Source organism: Naegleria lovaniensis (genome assembly GCF_003324165.1).
Source record: "Naegleria lovaniensis strain ATCC 30569 chromosome Unknown tig023, whole genome shotgun sequence".
In the NCBI taxonomy this organism is placed as follows: Eukaryota; Heterolobosea; class Eutetramitea; order Acrasida; family Naegleriidae; genus Naegleria; species Naegleria lovaniensis.
Window position 1 is genome coordinate 574,550 of NW_025407845.1, and position 24,425 is coordinate 598,974.

The 24,425-nt window shown below is 35.7% G+C and overlaps 11 protein-coding genes across 11 annotated transcripts; 7 read left to right on the forward strand and 4 right to left on the reverse strand.

Moving 5' to 3' along the window:
* Positions 1 to 1,107: 1,107 nt before the first annotated feature.
* On the reverse strand, positions 1,108 to 2,393 carry C9374_005314 (uncharacterized protein; the record flags this gene model as incomplete). The annotated part of the gene is made up of 2 exons (XM_044695051.1): positions 1,108 to 1,345; positions 1,456 to 2,393. The coding sequence occupies 2 exons, from the start codon at positions 2,391 to 2,393 to the stop codon at positions 1,108 to 1,110; spliced, it is 1,176 nt and encodes a 391-aa protein (XP_044548413.1).
* Positions 2,394 to 4,034: 1,641 nt separating this feature from the next.
* C9374_005315 (uncharacterized protein) lies at positions 4,035 to 4,918 on the reverse strand (the record flags this gene model as incomplete). Its single annotated transcript, XM_044695052.1, has 2 exons — positions 4,035 to 4,450; positions 4,705 to 4,918. 2 exons carry the CDS (start codon positions 4,916 to 4,918, stop codon positions 4,035 to 4,037), a joined length of 630 nt encoding a protein of 209 aa, XP_044548414.1.
* A 174-nt stretch (positions 4,919 to 5,092) lies between these two features.
* C9374_005316 (uncharacterized protein) lies at positions 5,093 to 6,561 on the forward strand (the record flags this gene model as incomplete). The annotated part of the gene is made up of 2 exons (XM_044695053.1): positions 5,093 to 5,935; positions 6,058 to 6,561. The coding sequence occupies 2 exons, from the start codon at positions 5,093 to 5,095 to the stop codon at positions 6,559 to 6,561; spliced, it is 1,347 nt and encodes a 448-aa protein (XP_044548415.1).
* Positions 6,562 to 7,229: 668 nt separating this feature from the next.
* C9374_005317 (uncharacterized protein) lies at positions 7,230 to 8,881 on the forward strand (the record flags this gene model as incomplete). The annotated part of the gene is made up of 2 exons (XM_044695054.1): positions 7,230 to 8,055; positions 8,115 to 8,881. The coding sequence occupies 2 exons, from the start codon at positions 7,230 to 7,232 to the stop codon at positions 8,879 to 8,881; spliced, it is 1,593 nt and encodes a 530-aa protein (XP_044548416.1).
* Positions 8,882 to 9,320: 439 nt separating this feature from the next.
* On the forward strand, positions 9,321 to 11,268 carry C9374_005318 (uncharacterized protein; the record flags this gene model as incomplete). The annotated part of the gene is made up of 3 exons (XM_044695055.1): positions 9,321 to 9,789; positions 9,854 to 11,128; positions 11,189 to 11,268. The coding sequence occupies 3 exons, from the start codon at positions 9,321 to 9,323 to the stop codon at positions 11,266 to 11,268; spliced, it is 1,824 nt and encodes a 607-aa protein (XP_044548417.1).
* A 78-nt stretch (positions 11,269 to 11,346) lies between these two features.
* On the reverse strand, positions 11,347 to 12,765 carry C9374_005319 (uncharacterized protein; the record flags this gene model as incomplete). Its single annotated transcript, XM_044695056.1, has 1 exon — positions 11,347 to 12,765. The coding sequence occupies one exon, from the start codon at positions 12,763 to 12,765 to the stop codon at positions 11,347 to 11,349; it is 1,419 nt and encodes a 472-aa protein (XP_044548418.1).
* A 1,638-nt stretch (positions 12,766 to 14,403) lies between these two features.
* Positions 14,404 to 17,193, forward strand: C9374_005320 (uncharacterized protein; the record flags this gene model as incomplete). The annotated part of the gene is made up of 5 exons (XM_044695058.1): positions 14,404 to 14,719; positions 14,821 to 15,610; positions 15,659 to 15,926; positions 15,992 to 16,250; positions 16,316 to 17,193. The coding sequence occupies 5 exons, from the start codon at positions 14,404 to 14,406 to the stop codon at positions 17,191 to 17,193; spliced, it is 2,511 nt and encodes an 836-aa protein (XP_044548419.1).
* Positions 17,194 to 17,452: 259 nt separating this feature from the next.
* On the forward strand, positions 17,453 to 17,950 carry C9374_005321 (uncharacterized protein; the record flags this gene model as incomplete). Its single annotated transcript, XM_044695059.1, has 2 exons — positions 17,453 to 17,464; positions 17,660 to 17,950. The coding sequence occupies 2 exons, from the start codon at positions 17,453 to 17,455 to the stop codon at positions 17,948 to 17,950; spliced, it is 303 nt and encodes a 100-aa protein (XP_044548420.1).
* Positions 17,951 to 18,040: 90 nt separating this feature from the next.
* C9374_005322 (uncharacterized protein) lies at positions 18,041 to 18,694 on the forward strand (the record flags this gene model as incomplete). Its single annotated transcript, XM_044695060.1, has 1 exon — positions 18,041 to 18,694. The coding sequence occupies one exon, from the start codon at positions 18,041 to 18,043 to the stop codon at positions 18,692 to 18,694; it is 654 nt and encodes a 217-aa protein (XP_044548421.1).
* Positions 18,695 to 19,116: 422 nt separating this feature from the next.
* Positions 19,117 to 22,406, reverse strand: C9374_005323 (uncharacterized protein; the record flags this gene model as incomplete). The annotated part of the gene is made up of 2 exons (XM_044695061.1): positions 19,117 to 22,338; positions 22,386 to 22,406. 2 exons carry the CDS (start codon positions 22,404 to 22,406, stop codon positions 19,117 to 19,119), a joined length of 3,243 nt encoding a protein of 1,080 aa, XP_044548422.1.
* A 219-nt stretch (positions 22,407 to 22,625) lies between these two features.
* On the forward strand, positions 22,626 to 24,256 carry C9374_005324 (uncharacterized protein; the record flags this gene model as incomplete). The annotated part of the gene is made up of 4 exons (XM_044695062.1): positions 22,626 to 22,871; positions 23,022 to 23,130; positions 23,251 to 23,498; positions 23,666 to 24,256. 4 exons carry the CDS (start codon positions 22,626 to 22,628, stop codon positions 24,254 to 24,256), a joined length of 1,194 nt encoding a protein of 397 aa, XP_044548423.1.
* Between the last annotated feature and the right edge of the window lie 169 nt (positions 24,257 to 24,425).

The window sequence follows — 24,425 nt, forward strand, 5'->3', positions numbered from 1 at the left end:
TCCGAGATTTTGTGGGTCTCTTGGGAGTGGTGTGCGAAAAATGGTGATGTAGAGCGAAAGGCATTTTTAATAAGTTCGAGCCCTTAAAAAATACCGCAAGATGATCAACAGAAAAGACTCTGACATGCTCCACAGCTTGGAAAAACGGTTAGCAAAGATTGAACAACAAACGCATTACATTATCTTTACCCTCCAACAATTAAATAACATACTCGATGAATACATACAAAACCACGAGGAAAGTACACAGCACCCTCATCACATTACTTTAAACACACACCATCCACCAATTGAAACCGTCAATAATTCAAACGTTGAAAAACCAGAGAAAAAACCACCAGAAATTAATACCGAACGACCAACGCCACTAACACCTGAGAAAACAAGCATGAGAATACAACCCAAGAAACCACGTACAACCGTCAAAGCCAAGCCAAGAAGAAAAACTAACCAAAAGATGAACAAAGTTCACAACCACGTTGTTCATGACGACGATGAAATTGGACAAGCACTTACGATCCACTTGACCAAACATCAACTCGACAAGAAACATGTAGTGGTTAGAGGATTAAGAAAAAAACATCTCACCCTTTATTGGATCCAGGATTGCTCTCCACCCTGCTGTACCACGACTATTATAACATGAATCCTATGAAGAACAAACTGGTAATCTTATATATTTGTTTATTGACTAATCAGCACTATTTACTAATTCGTGACCTATTAATATGATTATTGATAACCCAATATTACTAACCATTGATATTTCAAAAAACATTAATAGAACAATCCTTGCATTATTTTCGCCATCTGTTCATCGATGGACTTAACCCGCTCCATTTATAGCAGTTGCTCAAAAAAAGCAAGAAACCTGTTAATATTTGAAATATCCTTACAAAAACATTTGACATTCTGAAGTTGTATCCTTACTAAACGAACGTCTAATGTAACGTACTGAGGCACCGAAGGGCCAATAAATAATATTTAAATTTTTAATAAGTTGAATATTTATTGAATAACTGTTTTGGAATTGTGACACTAATTTGGAAAAATTAATTCGTTCCAAGCTAGGAAATTCCAAGATGTTAGAGTTAAAGACTAGTGTTCTTATTGCACTCCGCTCTCCAAACTTTGTTTAGCCATTTCAAATTTAGCATTCTTATTCATTTCAAATACTTTGAGAGTACCAAAGGTGTTTAGTGAAAAGCATGATGGAGCGTGTTTGCAAAATAAATGAAGATGTGACATGATTTCTGGGTTCGTGATAGCACGAGGATACCTAGATTTGAGAGTTTCTACCAGTGTGTTAATTTCCATTTTGGTTTTCTTACTCATTTTCATTATTCTGAAGATGTAACATTTGGACACGTGTGTAAATAAATCAATAAATTATTAATTTTCAATAAAATGGTCATGAATAAATTTCGAAATGTGTTAAAATACTCCTCTACGTACGTAAATAATAACAGTAACGTTTCACAAGCTCTATCACACTCAAACTTTTTCGTAAGCCAATGTTGTCGCGCTAATTCCTCAATTTCACGTCTATCATTTTCTTGAAGCATTTCCTGAAGCGATTGTTTTTTCGTTTCTTGTTGTGGTCGAGGAGGTGGAGGCAACATGTTACTGTTCTGTTCATTATTTTCTCGCTGTGACACCGTTTGCTTACTGATAGTCATACTTTCATTTTCGAGACCTAGTGTTCGTTTTTCAATGGTTGGTGTCGTTTTACATTCAATGAGACCAGGATTGGAAAGTCTTTTTTTCCACAGTCCAATAATGACAGATTTTTTCTTCTCGAAATCTTCTTTCAATTCCAAACACAATTGTTGATGATAATTATAATACAATGTAAATAGCTCTGGAACGATACATTGAATGGTTTGAAGTAATTCTAGTGTGAAACGTTCACCAGTTTCTCCACACTTTTCATTGAGAGCCGCCACTGAAAAATCACTAAAACCTCTTCGATAAAGTAAATTCAATGCATAAAAAAGGCGTCCAAAATTTTGATCCAATCCCGATATCTCTTTTTCAGAAAACATCAAACCATTAATTTTGTTTTGTGAAGGAATTGGGGAAGAAATATTTGAAGAAGAATTATTTTGAATATTGAGAAATGAATCTTTTTCGTTCGTATTCGAACTCGTGGAAATTGTTGTTGATGATAAAGATGACATCGGAATTGATGATCCACTGGCTAGAGGTCCATCGTTCGGAAACTCCACAGAAGGAGTTGCTTCTTTCTTTCTTCGGACCATTCTTCTTGATTTTGTTGGAATGGTGCTTGATTCTTCAAATTCATCCTGTTGGATTTGTGTGCTGGATTTTTGAATCGACCCTGATGAGGGTGCTGGCGTTGATGACATTTCGTCCAACGTTCGTTTCGACATTTTTTTGGCGCCAATCCCAAAACGTTGTGAAAATTTATTAATAATTACAACGAATTTGAGATGAAAGGAAGGCAAAGAAAGTATCATTATGGAATATAAGAATAGTTAGTTACTCACTGCATGTTGCTCAACTCTTCGAAATAGATGATGAGGCAAAGAATTCAATGAATCCTCATAGGAAGTAACAATAACGCATCTTGTCAACAGTTAAAGAATGAAGTCTAGTATTCTTGACAATAGCTGTCAGAAAGAAAACATGAGATCCATTTGTCATAAAGAAACAACTGTCACATGCCAACAAGAATATGAACAATTCATGCGCTGCTCTATATTGATCAAGATTATTCATTTCACATGATATGCTTGATTTCTTCGGGTGAAAATATTAAAAGTGAAATTCAAGTATCGACATTTACAAAGAAATGGAATCAACTCATACGCATTCCTGTGATCACGCGACAGCGTTTGAGATTGATCCAGTTACGTCACCAATTATATGATCCAAATGATTTGAAAAATTCTTATAATCCTCCTCCAATTCACAAATTTGAAGATTTATTGACATTGACTGGATTTTTGAATTTTGAAAAATTAAGTCTCTTTTTAGATCAATTATGGGTGGACATTGCAAAAACTCGAACCCATGGTTCAGCACCTTGCTCATTGGACTATGAAGGGTCAAAAAAGTTTTTAAAATATTGAATTAGAATTTGATGACGATGAATTAACATCGAAAACGGAATTAAGCCAATGCATGACATTAATTGTTCAACGGCAATACTCTCTGTGTCAATGGAATATTGAAAAGGAACGTCAAAAATCCTTTCAAAAGAGTACTGGTATTCTGAATTCATTGTTTTCCAACAACGATTACAAGTTCGCTATCCTCTCAAGATACTCCCAATGAAGGTCAGATTTCATTCGTTGGCTCTTTCGGGATTGGAAAAAGCAACTAGGTCACCCGAATGCTTGAACAAACTTCAGGATTTTCTTCCAAGACTGGAGTGATGTCCCTTGCCATGACCTGTCAATTTCTTTCTCTCAAGTTTAAACCTCAACTGTGCAGAAACAATCAACAGCAACACGAACAAAAACTTTCCTTCCGGTTGTGGGATACGTTTGGAGAAAAACGATGCAGGAAAAAACATCTTCCATTGATGTATTTTCGACGCATGTTTTTAATTAATATGTGTTTTGATATTCATGATTCCAAAACATTGCATCGCCTTAATGTGGAGTACGAAGCGATGATGAAAAATCATCAAGAAGCGAGGCGTGCAGGTGGATCCAATCGAGCCCCTTGTTGTTACTGGTTGGATTTAAGAACTCAACAACAACAACTCTTCCTCAGAAACAAAAAATCTATGTCAAGTAGATTGAAGAATATTCAAAAAAGTTTAAGGCACCCTTTGTGGAAGTGTGTTCTCCATTGTTTTATAATGTGAATGCCATGTTGATCTATGTGGCAATGAGATATCATTACTTCACGCATGAAAATTAATGTATTTTTATTGAATCGACAACAATAAATATTGTCACTGTTTTCAAAAATAAATTCAAACAAATTAATTCTACTACGGAGTTAATAAATAGTTGTCAATGCCATAATGATGTTTGGCATCTTGTTAAGCAAAAATTTTCTCAATGTTGTTTCTCCTTGTTGTGAATCGAGTCATATGAGTGATGATCCACTGGCCAAAACTTGTCATATAACTTGTCAACTACATATTCCACAGGATGATCGAACATAAATGGCAATAAAGGAAGCATTGCCAAACCAGCAGCCGTTGGAATGACACGACTCTTAGCACCAAATTTTAACATGAGTTTAGCAGTCCAATGAACTGTTTGATGAATAGTGACAGCTGGCAACAACATGGAGGCAGTCGATTGGAAAAGGGCTGTCTTTGTGCAAGTTCTCAGAATAATACTCGTTGGAGAGTTTTTTTGTTTTTCATTGTAAGTTTGAAGTCCGACATCTCCTAACACATAGGCCCAAGAAATGGCATAGGCTCCCTTGACAATGAGAGGATGAACAATGGGCCTGAAAGCCTCACCTTATTATTTTTAAAAGCAATATTATGATTATATAATTATTATTACATGAATATTATGAATTGGGTATTTGAGTAATTGATTGATCATGTCAAATAATATATTAATTTAGAAATTAGTTCAATCAAAATTAAATTATAGAAATACACGTGTCATCATCCGAGCCACAAAATTCGTATTAAATCATTACAAAACAATAATTATCATCAACCAATCCATCATGAACCTATTAAAATTCATCATCAACAAGACTTACCCACATCAGAAGTATAGGCCAAATAACGAGCTCCGGCCGTAATCAATGTTCGGAGTCGAGCACCATAGGCAAGATAACGCATGGGAGATTCCTCAACAACATGTTCAACAGCTTCTACTTTTTCTACTTTGGATGATTTGGAAGAATCATGTGGTTGTTGTTGTTGATGAAGGGAAGAAGTTGTTTCTTGTTGAGGAGATGAATTCGAAGACATTTTTTTTGATTGGGTTGTTGAAAGAGCTTGGGCATTCGAAGTGGAATGGAAGGAACATCATTTCACCATCGTTAATAATCCTATCAAATTGTGAAGTGTAAAATCAAAGATTTTGTTCAAATTAAAAGAATCTTACTAACTCCAAATTTGTGATTTTTGAAGTTCAAAAAAAAAATGTCTAAAAAGTCCACAACCAACACCTCCGCAGCAGCCTCATCAGGAGGAAACAAATCAAAAACCTCCAAGCAAGCAGCCTCCAAAAAGGATGATGATTTAAAGTTTTTATTAGAAATGCAAAAGAAGAATGAGAAGGAAATTGCTGAACAAAATAAATCTCAAGGATCTTCTTCATCGGGTGAAAAGAAGAAAAAGGCTCCAAAAGACTATCCATCGGAACAAACTCAACCCGAACCTACCGTTCCAATTAAATACTTGTATAAGGACAATAATTTCCCACAAGGTGAAATTCAACCACTGCAGTTTTATGAGCACAGTACCAAACGGTTTACTGCAAGAGAACTTGATTCCGATGCAGAAGCTCGTGATGAAAAATTGCAAGAACGAATTAGGGATGCAAGACAAGCTGCGGAGGTTCATCGAACGGCAAGAAAATGGTTTAAAGAGCATGTAGTACGACCAGGAATGCGTGTCATTGACGCAGCTGAAGCTTACGAAAATAAGGTGAGAGAACTGATCGAAGCCGACAAGAATAATAGAAAGGGAGGATTAGCTTTTCCTTTGGGTTGCTCATTGAATTATGTTGCTGCGCATTATACACCCAATACTGGAGATGAAACTGTGATTGGAAAGGATGATGTGATCAAGTTTGACTTGGGAACTCATGTGAATGGTACCATTGTTGATTCGGCCTTTACCATGTGCTGGAACGATCAATATAAACCACTCTTAGATGCTGTGAAAGATGCCACTAATACAGGTGTAAAGGTTGCTGGTATTGATGTGAGATTGGGTGATGTTGGAGCAGCCATTCAGGAAGTTATGGAAAGTTATGAAGTGGTAGGTAGTTGAGATGGTTTTGATGTTCACATGATTCATTTACCTATTGATTCAACATTTGTGAAATTATTTTTGTGTTTTATTGACACACTCAATGCACTTGTTTTAACAAATGTGACAAGACCATTGATGGAAAGACTTATCAAGTAAGAAGTATTGAAAATTTGTGTGGACACTCTATTGAGAAATATCGTGTGCATGCAGGTAAATCAGTTCCAACTGTGGCATGTAAGGAAAATGAAAAAATGGAGGAAAACGAATTCTTTGCAATTGAGACTTTCGGCTCCACAGGTAGAGGCTATATCGAAGAAGAAGGTGTCACGTCTCACTATGGCAAAAATTTTGATTACAAAGGAGATGGCTCAGAGCTTAGAAATAAGGACTCGAGAGAATTACTGAAAGTGATCAATGAAAATTTTGGAACTCTTCCATTCTGTCGAAGATATTTGGACCGGATAGGTCAGAGGAAATATCTCACTGCTCTTCGTGATTTGGTCAATAATGGAATAGTGACCGAGTATCCACCTTTAGTGGACGTGAGAGGCTGTTATACTGCACAATTTGAGCACACATTCTTGTTAAGACCAACATGCAAAGAGGTTCTTAGTCGAGGATCTGATTATTAAATGCAGAAGTTTTTTCAATCCACCTGAATGAACAATGGAGCGTTATTCGAATGAATTTCTTAATGATTACATGCTCTTAGAAGAACGGTATCTCTTGTTTAGGAATGGTTCTCTCCAAAGTCGTGCTGTGGTTTGTATTGGAACCAAAAGGAACCCTATTAGAAGGTGTGAAACTGTGCGTCATCATTTCTATTGCTGAACCCAAACTCCTTAGAAGCTCTTAACTACTTTTTTCGAGTTCTGTAATGGAACAAGCATTCTGTCGATTTCCATTGACCAACCTTTCAAAACCTATTTTCATGAATTGACAAAAAAACACAACCACAGATTGCAACAGTGCGTTCCTCTCTTAGCATATAATTACAACCCTCCATTGTCTCCTTTTCTAGAACAACTCGAGTTGTCATCCTCCTCTCTACATCACACCTCCACTCGCTCGTGTCCATTGGTGGTTTGCAAGACGAAAAACGTGATTGCGTCCAATATTTAATCCGCCGGTACTAGCGCACAAGAAACTTTCGATTCGATTACTGCGACTCGACAGCAGCGTACAATTTTCTCTTGAAGCACCTCAACAACTTTGTAAAAAAACAAGAACACCACTTCTTGTGTGTTTTGATGATTCATACAACAACCTCAATCACGAGAACACGAAGAAGAACTTCATTATGACGACGACGACTACGACCAACGCATCGACACCACACAAAGAACAATTGTATGGTTCTTCATTTTCACATTCTGCTGCTGATGAAGAAAACTCTTCAATAGCTTTCTTACATGCATCGTCCAGCCAGGATTCGCATTCCATGACATCTTCTTCGTCTTGTTCAACTTCATTTTCTAATGCTTCTGAATGTACATTGTCGATGGACATGTTCACGATTCATAATTTTAAAATCAAAGATGATTTGGAGAGTCAAGCGATGAATCATGATTCTCAGGACGCAGCCAACGACCAACAACTCAACCCACTGCCGTTGCATACGACTGATGTGCATCTTGGCAAGTATTATGCATTCAACAACCACTCATCACCATCCTTCACACGACACTTGGCAAAGCAATTTTTTCTAATTTTGGAAAGTTTCAGTATTTGGATAATCAAAAGCTTATTTTTCCCATTGATATCTTGGACGACTATACCAATCGCCCTTTATTTTCTATTAATGGCCAATTTCCAAACGATTGCTTTCAAGTACATGTACAGCTCAGAAGGTGAATTTTTCAATCAGGTTGATTTTGACATTATTCCAAAAATTGACAAGACGTTAATGTTCGGTCTGGGAATGCCTCATTCCATTCTCGCGAATATTTATCATCCTGTTCTGGATTTCTTTTTTGCCATTCCATATTTGAATCATTTTGTTTTTCCATTGGCGTTTTATCCATTAATTTTTTGTGTCTTGTTATGGAAACCAAATCGAGAATATTTAAAATTTAAAATTGGAATTCCAGTTGTGAAAATGATTAAGGAACTATTTCAAAAAAATCGTAAGTGTCTCTCTAATGATAATCTCTGAAATAATATTTACAACTGGATTGCATTATAGAACTATCAGACGAACTCACCGATCGAGAACAATTCGTCAATGAACCTACTGAACGCTCCTATCAAGAAGTTGCTCAACAACAACGACAAGAAAATTCATCCAAATCGAATCCTAAAATTTCCAATTACAAACTCAAATGTTTCATTCTCTCATTGGGAATTATTTCTCTCATTCAAATTGCATTTTGTTTCTTCTTTCCAACAGCTCCTCCTTGGTTTCGAAGTAATAGTTTGCTGTATGAAGAATATTACAATCAGTTTGGAAGTGAATTAACAAAAAGTTCACCTCCAGTATTGTCCGTCTATGCTCCTGAAGCTCGATTTGAAATGATTGACAAAATTCTAGGTGTTGAACTCTTTGGCGAAATTTATGGAAAAGGAACGATCAAATTTGGAGCATTTTACAGTTTGCATGTTGGATGGACTGCAATTATTGCATTTATTGAGCTCTATGTGGTATTCTGTGAAAATCATAACACTTTAGAAAATGATGAATTATTCGATGAAAATCATTTGAATGAATCACAAGAAGGATGTTTGTCATTTGCTAGAAGTGTTTGGTGTTGTCAATCTTCTCGCAATTCTAAAAAGAATACGTGGAGTTTTATTCAAATCTTCATGTTGGAATATTTATTATGGATTTTTATTGCTTCGATTTATTCGGCACATCATTACATGATTGATGGATTGGTTGCTATTCTTCTTGCTTTTGTCATTGTTAAAATTGTGACGAAATATCTCGTGAAAGATGACACTAAGGTGGTGTAAATTTAAAGCAGATAATATTTGCTCTAGGTATTGCTTTTAAATGATTGCATTGGAATTCCATTTACTGAGATAGTGCAACAGAATTTCTAAATCTCATCTTTTGATCAATGAATTCAATGAAAATCACTTTTGTTCCAACTGTGACCATTCGCTCAATATTCATCAATATGGACGACCTCAATAAATATCTTGGTGAAGGATTCAAGACACGGAGTTGTTTTGCCTTCGGTAACCGAGAATGATTTGAAACTGTGAATTCAATCAATTTAATCTTTTTAACAGTACCAACCCTTCTCGAAAATGTCTCATTCTCAGAGCGTTATCTCTCGTTATTGTCTCACCGACGAAATTAGCGTCCGAACGGTATGGACAATCTTCGGAAATTTTTCTCTTCAATAATTTGTATTTGAATTTTGTGTTTACAATCAAACATTAAAAAATGTCGGAAAGTGGTTTGGACCCAACCATGGAATCCAAATATACCATTGCAACAACAGCAATCATTGACAAGACAACCACAGAAGGAGGAGGAGATTTCTTTCAAAATTCCAATCCATTATCTTCCGAAAGGACGACTGAACAACAAGGCTCTTCGTTGTTTGAACTCAAGGATCAAATTCCTAAAAACAGTAATAGTAGCAGCACGAACTTGTTGGTACAATCTTCATCCATTGGGGTTGAGAACCATGATGGATCTGTTGTGAATTTGAATTCAGAATTTATCGATACTACTACGAATACTCTCAAGAAATCGGAAACGATGGAAGTGGTCAAAGCTCTCGAAGAAGAAGAAATGACAAAATACAAGATGCAACAATTTTTAAGAAAGTATTGTGTTTCATTTCCAAATCCTGTGGTTTATGTGTTGGTTATTGTTTTTGGATTGTCTTCGTGGATTGCAGTGAATGGTAAGTACTTGAATTTACAACAGAAAACAAATTGACGAGTGACATGTACTCAACATTTCCATAGGTATTTACAGTGAAATTCCAATTCTTGGAATGAACTTACCTGAAGGATATGCCATTGCAGTCGATATGAATTTGAGTTTACAATTGGCTAATATTGTGCCGTTCTTATATTTTTTGTTGATGGTTTTTAGGAGAGCTTACAAATTGATTCGAATGAAAAAAGAATCTTCTCATTCACCTCAACCACAACAACAATCTACATCCACTACATCTGTTCATCAACAATTTGAATGGATTGACACGATTTTCATCATTTCTTTACTTGTCATTGGTATTGCCACCTTAATCTTAATGTCATTTTTGTGGAATGTTCAAGTTTCAGGAAGATCATGGCCTTTCCTCATTTTAATGTTCTTTGTTGGAGTGTGTGACTGTACGTCTACCTTGTTATATTATCCATTTGTGTTGCATTTCACCTATGCACATTCCAGCGCCTTGTTGATTGGTGAATCGTTAACGGGATTGGTTGCTTCTGTCATCTCCATCATTCAGACGCCATCAGACAAAATTCTTTTATTTCCATTCTGGGTATTTTGCATCATTTTAGCTGGAATTACATTTTTAAGTTTTGTTGCTTATTGTTTATTAAGGTTTTTACCTTATTGCAGGAGAGAGCTTCGAAGAGAATTTGACACACTCACAGAAGAAAAGAAGAAGAAAATTCTCATGAAAAAGCCAATCTTGACATGGTCAGCAATACGTTTACTCATTTTCCAAACCTTTTTGAGTTTTACTGAAAATGGTTTAATTGTATCGATCTTACCCTACGTCTTTCAAAATTATAGACATCATGGAACATTGCTTCGATATGCCATTACGTTTGGAATGATTATTGCTCCAATTGCAAGTGGAGTGGCCTATTTGGTTCCATTTTACAATTTTTTCGTGGCCATGTTTTCTCATCTGGGTTGGATCATTGGAGCTTGTTTGTTGTTCTTTATTGCTCTCAACAATCCAAATCCTCCACTCAAACATTCGGAAGGATTCGGAGCCTTTTTGGTTTTGGTGACATTATTGACACGAGCACTCATTTCATTCACCAAAACAAAGGAATTTCTCACGTGTCACGAACGCATTGAGAAGGAAGATAATGAAATTTTCCTTAAATTAACCAAAGCAGAAAAAGAGAAACGAGAGCAACCAGAAACGTCTCAAGAAGGTTTGGATAATGGATTAACACCTCTCAACGGCTCCTCTGTGACCAATGAGAACGCTGGTCAGAATTCATTATGGTTGAATATGAAACAAGTATTGGATTTGAATCCATTCCGTCTTGGTAAGTGTCACTTGTCATTTTTAATTTCCTTAATCCCTAATATCCACAATGGTCACAAAGCTGGATTTGGTATTCAATTGGGAGCCTTAATTGCAACCATCATTGTCAAAGCTTTACAGGAATCTAAATACTTTGGATAAACATTAATCTTAGAATTACGGATGAAAATATCTTTTTTAAATTTCATTCTTTGAATTTGAAGAATCTAAAAGATCTTTTCAATACTTTTTATTTGCAAAATATTTCTGTGCATGACTCGCCACTTGTGTTCTCGTTCGAGTCTTGACAAACTTTTCTGCAATTTCTCTCCATTTTCCCTTTCCGCATTCATTAAGACCTCTTACAAAATCTTCATGTTCCTTCTCTGTCCAACTTCCATCATTAATTCCTTTCAATTGATGTTGAGCATTGACAAATTTAATTTTGGAATTGTCATTCGAAATGGAAAAATTCATAAATTGATACGGAGATGATTTCATGGACGATGATGATGAGTGAATGTCTTGTTGAGTGGTTCGTTTTGACTTTTTTGGACAAGTTTGTTCATTCATAGTATTTACAAAGGAATATTGTACAACAGTTACTGGAGAGGAAGGATTGGATAAAGACAATGGAGGAGATTTCATCCTTGTTGATGAGGTCATTCCATCATGGTTGTCAGAAATATTGAGATCATTGGTTTCAAGTTGTTGTTTTCGTTTTCCAAGAACAGTCAAAGGTTTTGACATGTTGTTGGATTCTTGAAATGTTTCCAATGAAGTGATTGTTGGAGATTTTGATGCAAAAGATTGAGAAATGGCATCCATTGAATTTGTTGTTGTTGATGATGTTTTTTGACTATTGTTACTATTGAAACTTGTAGTTCTTGAAAGAATGCTTGAATTGGAGGAGAATGACGACTGACATTTCGAATGATCGTGATGGTTGGTGTAACATTGTTGTCCATTCATTAGGTCCAGAGCACAAGTCGGTGTATTCGGAGAAGAAGAACATGGTGTCAGATTACGTTTTTCCAAAAATGGATTCATGACACTTGTCTGGATTGAAGTACCATTCGTTGGTGAATTTGGGGATAATTCAATATGAGGAGAATGATGATGGTGCATCTTTGATTTGTATGTATGTAAATTTTGAGAATTCGAGTTGTTGTAATTTCTTGACGTTGAAATCATCAGAGGATTTGATCGTTGATGTAATAAACGAGGAGATTGAGAAGGAGATGTGGTTGTGGTCGATGTAGTAATGTTGGACATGGAAGAAGTAAATTTCAAGTCGTTGTAGTATAACTTTTGGGGATTGATGGATTGGCAAGTGACAGTTGGGGAAGGAACATAGGGTACAGGTTGAGTAGTGGAATGCATGTAATGATGATATGTTGGGGAAGGTTGATGATGATGTGGTTGTCGTTGTGGATGAAACACGTTCTGATGCATGCGTTTTGTGGTGGTGACTTTTGACTGTCCATCCAAATTTGGATATACAGAACACAATCCATCCGTTGTTCTTGTTGTTGTTGGCATGGACAAAGAGAAGGGATTCTCATCATCCACATGACGTGATCGACTCTCATGTAAAGGTCGATCCTTCAAACTTTCAATCAATGTGCTAATGGAAGGCAATTGTTGTTGTTGTTTCATTGTTTTTTAAATTTGTTATTCAATACTAGTAGTGGAGGATGATGTAGAAAGAATGGAGAGAGAGAAACACAGGATATTCAAGACAACAATATTTGAAATCCATTGATTGCATGATCAATCATGTTGTTCAAAATTTCTAAATTTGAAAAGTCAAATGCCATCAAATGCGTTCAGCGCCGAAGAATTGTGTGAATGACCACCAATTATGAAAATGAATCTATGAGAAACTTACCAGAGGGAAGACGAATGGAAAAATACAACATGAGAGATGTTTAAGGGTGAATGCACCAAAGGATATACTGTCAGTTGTCAATCGAAATGTTGTAACTTACATGTCCAGAGATAACACTTGGGGTATGAGAGATGGTGTTCGATGTCGATCAACAATTAAAAGAGTGAGATGGAACCTCCACTGATAGGAATCGATGATGGTGCCTACTCTTTGGAGTCTATTACGAAAATTATGAGATGGAAATTTATGGGAGTGAACGAAGAGGCAGACAATTAGTGTGGCAAGTGACGGATGTCTTTTTTTTTTGGATATGCAGAACACGTTCTTTCACAAAAGTTGGGGGATGATAGAACTCGGTGAAGAATGCACTACGACATTTATTTCCTTTCACGAATGCGGTCTCTGGTGGACTAAGGTTTTTCAACATTTCAAATGTCAAAAAATGACTTTTCGTTCAAAAAGTCCGATAAAACCATTTGTTTGCCAAAGGAAATGAAGAATTATCCTCGAGGGGTGAATATGGAGGTGAATGTATTTAAATGAACTGCCCATTACTTGAATAGTTGTTAAATAACGTGTCAATAACTTTCATATTAATAATCGAGTTCTGGCAGATGCAACAGAATCGTTTGACAACATTAACAATCTTCGAGAACAGAGCCATGAAGATCTTTGAAAAAAATAGTAGTCTGTCAGTTTGTTGGCGTTTCTTTCAATTCAGAATGAGGACCACCCAATGCAAGGACTTGTAATCCAATTCATTCTTCATTCCATGACAAGATCTTGTGTTACATTTGAATAGGAAACGAAAGATTAGGAAAATTGGAAATTTGCATTCCATGTTGCACGCGTGCAAGTTTTCAATGAAATTCTTTCCAAAATCGAAATCGTCTTCATTCGAAAAGTGATCGAAATTAACGCCATGGATGCAAGACTTTGAATCTCGAAAAATCTTGTCGTATCTCTCTACTGTAAATTGAGAATCTGTAAAAAGATTGGTATTATGAAATGGTTGTTTGATTTCAAATGAGATTTCATGAGCTTTCAAATATCATTAAGGGAAATTGGATTTGCTAAAAAAAATCAATTCATGAAAGCCTTAAAGAAGTTGAGGAATCACTATCAAGCACGTTTACAAAACTGAACTTAGACCGTTCTTTCAAAGTCTTTAAATGTCAACTGCCAACTTCCAATCAATAACATCACTGAATGATTAACTCACAACAATAACCTGAACGATGACAGTTATCCCATTCACCACTCTCGATCCATAGATTCCATCTTCATAAACAAAGTTGCTTTTCATAGGCTTTCACCCTTTTGCAACGATTATTTGTAAACCATCTATCCAAATATATCCACCAACCAATGATTTGCATTTCACAATTTTTAGATTTTCAAACAAAATGCATCCACAGGATCAACAACAACGAATGGCCAGTCATGACCATGATCGACATTCAGCAACAGAAGAACAAGATGAATTGAATTTACTTTCGGATTGGATACAACCGAATCGGTTGGAACAAGAACATCAATCAGTTGTCGAAGAAGATGAATTTTCTGCAGATCGAATACTTCAAGACATTCTTGAGGAGCAAGACCAACCGATTCCTTCGATTCATTCATTCATGCAGCAACAAGAACAGACTCCCGATATGAGTCAAATTCTCTCTTCTCGAAATATTTTGGAAGATTCGGTTGGAATGATTGAAGAACCAAGTGTGACGAACTCGCTTCCAATGATATTACCTTTCGATTCAATGATGAATGTGTCGAATTCCTCTTCGATGTGGTTTTCATCTCTTGTAATGATGAATAAGGAAGAGTGTGTGGCGAATCCGACAAGTCAATGCAACAGTGTCAAATGTCAAGTGAGAGAGTTAACCTGGATAGCAAGATGAGTCATGAAGAAGAGCAAGCGGATGAGATTTCATCTTCAACATGCTCAACGATTGTCGTGAGCGCCGTGGGTTCTGAATATTGTGTCACTCAACAATTACCCTCGTTTGGAATTCCTGACACTTGTCAACCATTACACGAAAGACCTTTTTATTTCCTTCCTCCTTTTCCTTCATTTCCTTGTGCATCTTTAAAAAAGGTTCCTTCGAATCGTTCAAGTATTTCGAAAGAAGGAAAATCAAAGAAAATTCCACAAGCATGGAAACAAGCACTGGAGAATCAAAAAGTGAAAAAACAAATTCAAAAACAACGAAAAATGTTGCAACGAGACAAGATGTTGCAACGAAGAAGAGAATTAACTGGAAGAGTTGAAGCCATAGGATTGAATAACTCGTCACAGCCAAAAAGGGAAACTTCCAAACATGTTAATTCAAGAATAGAAATACCATTAAGCGAATTTAAAAAACAAAAAATAGATAAGAGAAAATCATTGATGCGAGAGCTCAGTTTGGAATGGATTATTTGTGAGGAAGTGTTATTAAGATTTTTAAATTTGTCAACCAGTAATGAGAAGCGGTTTGAAGAAATGAGTGATGACATCTTGATCGAACAAATTGAACAACAATTGCCAGAGGATGAAGAACAACGTGGAAGAGAACTCTCTCAAATCGTGGAAGGAGTCTATCAGAAGAGTGTAAAAAGTTTGCAACGGTAAGTGAAAAATTTAATGACAATTGGCATATCAGAATTCTTCATAAGAGTGTACGATTTGTTAAATATTGACTCGATGGATATTGAGGACGTTATTGATTCCATTCTTGATTCAGACACTTTATCTCATGTAAAATCCTATTATCTCGATCGAAATGCACTTGGCAAGTATTTGAATGTTTTGAATCATCCAAAAGATAATATTACAATGGACAATGAGACTTCTCCTAACATGGAGATGACCACAACAAAAACACTAACAACTGAACGAATGATTCAACAAGTTCAACAGGTTGCTGTTTTAATTGTTAAAAAGGTATGACAATTTTCACATTTACATTTTTTACAAAATTGGATCCAAACGTTGATGTTAATTGGTAGTTGAGTGGCAATGGACGAATCGATCAGTTACAAACTCTTTCCAACCAATTGGATATTTCCCTTATTGTTCAACTGATCCAGTCTCGACACTTACCCATTGTAAATGATGCTTTATTCATTTTAGCAAATATTGCCAAAATATCAAGCTCGCAACGAGATCAAGTTTTACAAAGTCAGATTGTGAAAGAGTTGACTTCGTTATTGTCGACACAAGTCTTATGTGAAGAGAATGAGCAACATGTTTCCTTACTTCGAATGGGTAAGTAATTTTCAAGAATTTTGTTTAAACCAGTCAACACTTATATTTTCGACATTTGACATCAGCTTCTTGGTGTTTTTCTAAACTTTGTGTAGGAACTCCCTCTCCAAGCAAAGACCACATGAAACAACTCTTAACTCTCACTCCCTATTTCTTACATCGAAAAGACATTGAAACTCTCACTCACACTTGCAGAGCCATCGGACGACTCATGTATCCCAAAGAAATGATTTCACCCTTTCTTCAGAGTGGTCAATCGAGTCGAATTATTGACTTGATACAAAATCGAAACGAATCCGAATATAGTTTGTTAGCACAAGCATTGGTTGCAGCTGTGAACATCTCTGCAGGTACCGATGAAGAAACTCAACATTTAGTGACGTTGGACATTTTAGAAATTGCCCTTAAAATTTTAAGATTGCCATTGGTTCCCAAGTCTGTTCGAATTGATGCCATGATTCTCGTTTCCAATGTATGTGCATGTACCGAAGTTCAAGTGCAGCGTGCCATTGATTGTGGAGTGTTAGAAGAAATTGCAAAACTTTTCAACAAGAAGGACACATTGTTGGATTTGAAAAAAGAAGCCGTGTGGATTTTTCGAAATGCAATCAATAGTGGAGAAGATGAACATGTAGAACTCTTCACAGAACGGTATCAAATTGTTCCACCGATTTGTGAAATGATTACCAATGGTCAATCGGAGCAACAAATCAAAAACATGTGTCTTCAAACACTTGTGAAAATTTTGGAATATTATGAAAGTGAGACAGGAACTGATGAAATGGCTCAAAACTCGTCGTCGTCGTCGTTGGACTCTCAACATTTGAACCATTTCAATGAAATAATTTTCCAAATTAAGAAGAGTGGAGCTGCCAAAGAAATTTTACAAATGGATGTTCATGCATCAGAATATGTGGAGGCCTTGTGTAAATATCTTCGATGAGTAGATTCATGGAATTGTGCTCGTCTTTCAACTAGTTTGTGTGCTCATTCCACAAATGAGCTATTATTTCTGTAAATATTAAATTGTAGAATATTATAAACAATGATGTATTATATGGTTAATGAAAAGCTTTGAATGACAAACACTTACATTAATAACCTTTGGATTCACTCAATATTACGATCATTGTGTTATGTAATCACAATACTAGCGACGTTGATTTTGATGAAAAATTAGAGGAATTGACAGGTTTTGAAAAATGCTTCAATTTGTAAGTCTTCAAAACATCATCATGATTTGGCCGAATTTCACAACACACACCTCGTCTCAATCATGGACACGATCTCTTTACCTGAATTAAAACTCGGATCAATTCATTCATTCATATTATTGGTCACACACTCATCATCACACAACAATTCAAAATTTTAAATTTTCACAAACCATTGACACAAATTTCACACAGAAACATGAACTCCAAATTTTCAAAACCTTCAACAAATACGTTCCTAAATTAAAAGGAAAATGGCCTCTCACTGTGTTACTTCTCAACATCTTTCTGCCAGGTGTCGGAACATTAGTGGCAGGATGTGTCACTTCCAAAAAGAAAAAAGTGAAATTTTGTATCATTTTCGGATTGTTGCAAATGTTGTTGAGTGTGGTTTTATTTGGATGGGCTTGGAGTGTTTTTTGGGGAGTGTTCATGTTTAAGAGAAGTACTGGAATTGGAAAATTTGTACCCGATGTCAATGTTTGAATAATTATTAATCATGATTAATAAGAAGTTATTTTACTCAGTATTGAAATGTAAATATTGGATTTTAATTTAAATGCTAAATATAAAAAAATGAGCTCAACATCTTCACAAGTTCATAATCATCATCATCAACATACTATTCAAAATATTCATAACAATACTAATAGAACCATCACTCTCGTTCCGTATGATCAAGTCAGAGATACATGGCCCTCCATCGGAAATCATATCATTGCAACCTATTCCGATGATGCTGTTCTTGTTTATCAAGCCTTCAATGATGAAATTGCAGATTATGCACTTGAACATCAAAAATTCGAAGGATGTCCGTCCTACAATGATACACGAATGACTTGGATCAAATCCAATTGGTTATGGATGATGTATCGTTCCAATTATGCAACTAAACAAAATCAAACAAGAATTCTTGGATTATGGTTGAAGAGAAGTGCTTATTTGGATATTCTTAGAAAGGCTAGATTGAAGGGATCAGGTGCAGGATTGGTTCGTGCTCAATGGGATCCAGATTATTCACCTGCGTTGGAACCTATTAAAAGGAGAAGAGATTTACAAATTGGAATTAAAAAACGAGAATCATTTAGGAATGGTGAGGATTTTATTGAGATTGTCGATTGTACAGAATTGGCTCATAAGAGTAGGGAAACAAAAAGTATACCACCTGAGAGAGTTTTTATACCTGATGAGGATGAAATTTGTATTAATTTACAAGTGACAAGAAATTAATGAATGAAAGAGCTTTGGCTTTGACTATGTGAACAATAATAGAGTTGAATTTGGATTGAATTTAAGGAAAGTAACTAATGGGTTTGAATCTCCTTGATGGAAGATGAAATCGATTTAGCTCAGTAGAGCGGTTGTTGAAACTGTTTTGGTGGACGAAAATATTTCTCTGGTCATTCATTTCACTTCATGAGGACCCTCCAAGCTCAGTAATGTTCTATCGTTTTTCATATGGAACAACTTCTGAAAGTGTGGCTTTCAACTGGAACAATCAATGGTGTTTGCTGCAAATGACACACAGAGGACTGAAGCAATCGCGCCTGCGAGTGTTGCTACCCTGGTTCGTGTGCATTTATTGATTAATTACAATGCTTTTCCACACTATTTCAGTAAATAATAAATTGTAATATAATGAAAAAGTTGTATTATTCGTCAGGATTAATACCATGTTGTTTCAAGAGAGCTCTTAATCTCTCGTTTTCATTCTTGAGAGTGGAATTTTCGCAGACAAGAGATTCAATGTATGATGGTTCATGATGTCGCAATATTTTGAGCTCCTCTTGAGAAAACTCAACAGGTTCAGTCTCATGTTCCAAGTAATACATCACCTTTTCCAAAATTTTGACATATTCTGCACACTCTCGACGTCCTGTAGTATCTTGTTGAATCATTGTAATGACACATCTTCCTAATACATCATTCAGTTTCCAAGAGGGATCAATGTGTTTGTCAATCTCACTATATAACGCTCGGTGAAGCTTTTGCTCTCCTTCAGGTGTTGTCAATAATGTATTAAAACAAAATCCCTCGTATTGGTTTGAGAAAACAGGTATGTTGGAAATATTGTCTCCTAATTTAGATCCTGCATATTCAGGATGAATTCGCAAACTACAATTTGTCAATAATCTCATTAAAACGCATCCTAATGAATATACATCACAATATCTAGATACATCGGTATTTTCTGTTAACCATTCCTTTTCAGGGGAGCTCAAGACCTCTGGTGCCATATAAGGATATGTTCCAACATTACTGGTTATGGTTTGAAGTAATTGAATGCTTTTCATGGTCTCAAAATCAATCAATTTAGCTTTGCCATCTTTTGAAATGATTACGTTTGAAGTTTTGATATCTCTGTGAACTAAGTTTTTGCAATGCAAGACATTCATACCATTTAGAATTCTAATAAAATGGCTTAATACTTGAATAAAGTATTTTCTATCTATGTAACATTTGTTGATATCTGATTGAGAGAGCCAATGCTTAGTATGAAGCGTAATAATTTCATGTTCCAATGTTCCCTGTCCCATTTCCATCACTAAATAAACATACTCATATTTGCGCTGATCTTTCTCTAACCAAATAGTTCCCCATTCCATACATTGAACAATATAATCTTTGAGTTCTTCTACTTGTTGTAATTTAAACTGCTCTTCTACACTGTTTTTGGTAACACCTTGGTTTAGCATTAATTTGCAAGCTATTTCTCCATATTTCTTATGAAAAACTTTCCATACCATACTCTCACCGTATGTACTTTGGTAAATCGTTTCAACATATTGACAATCTTCGAGTAGAAAATTACCATTATTGGACCTGTTTAAAATTTGCCCAGTCTCCATATTTAGTTGTTTCAATATTCTATTCTCTTTCATCATCTTTTCAATAAATGATGGTTGATATTCTTTCAATAAACTCAAATCAAGAGAGGAAAAATCTGGATTATGATCTCCATCTTTTTCAAGTGATTGTTTCACAGCTTGCAAAATTGGAATATATCTCACACAACCTCTTCGAGTTTCAACATCTTTCTGAATCATGGTCATCAAACATCTTCCAAGAATGTCATTCACTTTCCATGATGGATCAATATGTTTGTCCAATTCCTTATAAAGTGCTTGATGTAATTTGGATTCTCCATGTGGAGTTGCAACAGCCACATAAAAATATTCTCCATATTCTGAGAAATAATTCACATCATCAGTGTTGGTTGTTTCGTATTGACTTCCATAAGAATCTTGTTCTTTTGAGTTTAAATATGTTCCATCAAGTATCAATGAACAATTGGTCAACATTCTCATGAACAAGCATCCCAAAGAGAACACATCACAAAATTTCGATACTGTGATGTTATTTTCGATATAACTTAAGTCATTACTTAAGGTTTCCGGTGCCATATATAAATAAGTTCCAACATTCAAATCTACTTCTTCCCAAAATTGAACATTTTGAATTGTGCTTGTGAATAATAACTTCGGCTTTCCATATTGTGTGAGAATAACATTCTCTGGCTTCAAATCTCTGTATAGTATGTTCATTCCATGCAAAACAGTCACCGCTTTAAGAATATCAATAAAACAATTCAAAATCCAAATCAACTCTTGTTTCTCAATAAACTTGGATTTTGATTCTTTCTTATAATATTTCAAAATCGGATTTGAATGAATAGAGTAGATCTCTTCTTTCAATGTTCCTCTTCCCATTTCCATGATAATGTATGGGTAATGTAAGTCATTCCATTCTATAGTATTACATTCAATACAATCAATCACATGTCCTTTCACACGAGGATCTTTTAACACTTTAAATTGTTCGTTCAATCTATTGGGGTCGTTTGTTGGTTCAAAAGAGAATTTACAAGCAATCATTCCATGATTCTTGTGCAAACATCTCAATACAGCACCTTGTGCACCCATTCCCAACAATGAAATGAAATGAATAGTTTTGAATTGAGGTTGAGATTTCGCAATTTGACAACATCGTCGAATTCTATCCAACTCCATGCCATGCTTGGAAAGATTTTGTGTTGTCAATTGTTGAATGGATGTAAGTCGAGGAAAGTCTTTCATTTGTTTCCAATCGTTCAAAAATTTCACAATAAAACCAAAGCATGATTCTAACAATTTCTCAATTGGAAAATCTTGTACAATGTTATTCACAACCTTTTGCAGTTGTTTGTAATGAGTTGATTTGAGAGTATTCCATAAATGGTCCAGAAAGTTATGAATAGTGTCACTGAATAAATAATAATCAGTGGTGTGTTGAATTTTCTCATGAGCAACAATAAATGAATTCAGATTGATGTGATGAGAAGTTATAAATTTGTGGAATAATTTCATCAATGCAAATTCTATCACCATTTCTTTTGGATAATTTGTTGATGTAAATATAGAGAAAACTGTTCTGGAAGGGGTGGGTTGGATGTTCGAATATAAATAGAAATCAAATGTATTCTGATCTGATATAAAGTTATTGGAATAGTATTCAATAATTTCATCAAAATTGGAGGCGAATGAAAATTGTTTCGGACCTTCTTGAAAGATGGAATTGATTATTTCTGGCTCTTTTTGAAGAGAAGGTGTGAGTAAGAGAAATATTTTGACATTTCTTGCAATTCCTTGCTTAGCCTTTTCAATAGTTCCAAATACTTCTTCTTGAATGTACTTTTTGAGTCTATTGTTCTCATTACATATTTTCAATAACCATTCCGCATTGATTTTCAATTCTTCGGAAGCATATTCAAATGCAACCTCATTTTGGTTCATTGCTTCCAATACAATCTCTGGATCATTTCGTAATTCTTGAGAAGCTAATTGGAGTGACAATCCATCTTGTTGTACACGCTGAAGCACATACTCCCGATCATTCTTTTTCATCGCCATTGTAATGTCAATGATCTAACAAGAAAACTTACCCAGGAATAGTTTTGAGACATTTTTTTTCTGGGTTGACCATAAAACTCCCAACGTGATCGACTATTAAAAATTAGGAGCAGTTCGATTAACAAAATTCGAATTTCATTAATTGGATACATTCATTTAGGTCCCAACAAATTCATCTCATTCTCTCATACAGATAGTTTGAACCCTCATCCGGAGTTTCATCTCCGTTAAATTTTCATTGTAAACTCCTCAAAAAATCTGAATAAAAAAAAATGAATCGTCTTTTCCTTCTTTGCGTGGTGTTGTGTGTGGTGGCCGTTACATCCACTACCCTCGCCAAGCCTATTGAGATTTCATTGAATAAGAAAGAATTGGATACCTCTGATGCCCGTGTTGCTGCTTGGGTGAATACTGTCCGAATTGCTCAAAAGACCGGAGGACTTCAACAAATGAATAGAGCCTATTTGAGAGCTGGTGCTTCTCCTATTGTTCCATTGAATGATTATGCTGATACTCAAGTAAGTGTTTGGTTGTGGTGGATGATGAGGTGATCGTGTTGTTTTTGATGATTTTTATTTGGAATCTCACCCCTGGTAATCATTGATTCATCAAAATATCTTTTGGTCCGTGCCATCATCATCATTCGATTCGCCAATAATGAATAATAGTATTATGGATTTGTTAGCATTGGAACTCCAAAGCAAACTTTCAAGGTTATTTTCGATACTGGTAGCTCCAACGTGTGGGTTCCTTCTGAAAAGTGTTGGTCAATTACTTGTACGTAAGCTCATTTGTTGCGAGGTTTGTTCTGACACAATGTTTTTTCTCTAACTGATTGTCATGTGTGAAAAATATTTCATCATGGACGATGTTGGCGCTGATTGGACTTGAATTCAGGCCTTCTCCACAACCGATACGATCACACCAAGTCAAGCACCTATATTGCTAACGGAAGAGCATTCAACATTACTTATGGATCTGGAGCTGTCACTGGTTTCCTTTCTCAAGATACTAACTCTGTTGGTGGTATTGACGTTAAGGGACAAGTTTTCGGAGAAGTCACCTCCGAATCTGGACTTTCATTCTTGTTCGGTAAGAGCGACGGTATTGTTGGTTTGGCTTTCCCATCCATTGCTGTTGACGGAGTATGTTATTTCAATTCATCATTGATTTGTTGTATTAACACATTTTTTTAACACACTGGTGTACATTTAACAACCATTCATTCATTGAAACTCGACTCCTTTTCACACCCTTGGCATGGCTTTGAACACTTAATTTATTGTGTGTGATTGAACACAACCACTCATAGGTCACTCCACTCTTCAACAACATGATGGCACAAAAATTGGTCGATCAAAACTTGTTCAGTTTCTACTTGAGTAAGACTGCTGGAAGCACTTCAAGTGCCATGGTTTTGGGTGGTATCAATCAAAAGTACTACACTGGTCCAATGAACTATGTTCCATTGGCCAATAGAACTTATTGGGCTATCAAGATTGGTGATGTTGGTGTTGGTGGTCAATATAAGGGAGTCTGTCCTCCAGGTGGATGCCTTGCTGCTGTTGATACTGGTACCTCACTCATTGCTGGTCCAGCTTTGAAGATTGGTCCTATTATGGAATCATTGAATGTTGCTAAGGATTGTTCTAACATTGATTCTAATCCTGATGTCACTTTCAAGATTAATGGTATTGAATACACACTCAAGCCAAGAGATTATGTTTTGAAGATTTCTCAAATGGGTGCTACTGAATGTATTGCCGGATTCATGCCATTGGCTCTCCCACCACAATTTGGTGACTTTTGGATTTTGGGTGATGTTTTCATTTCAACTTATTATACTGTGTTTGACTATGATGGAAACCGTGTTGGATTTGCCAGAGCTAATCAAAATTTGTAAACCATTCAACAACAATGCAATGCAATAAATTGCAGAAATGGTATTTTTGATGTGACAATCGTGCACGTGAGACGGCAAACTTTTATGCCATACACTCTCATCAATCGATGGTGATAAGTTGGAAGTGTTGTAAACCTCAGTCTCAACACAAAATTAAGGCCTCTGATTT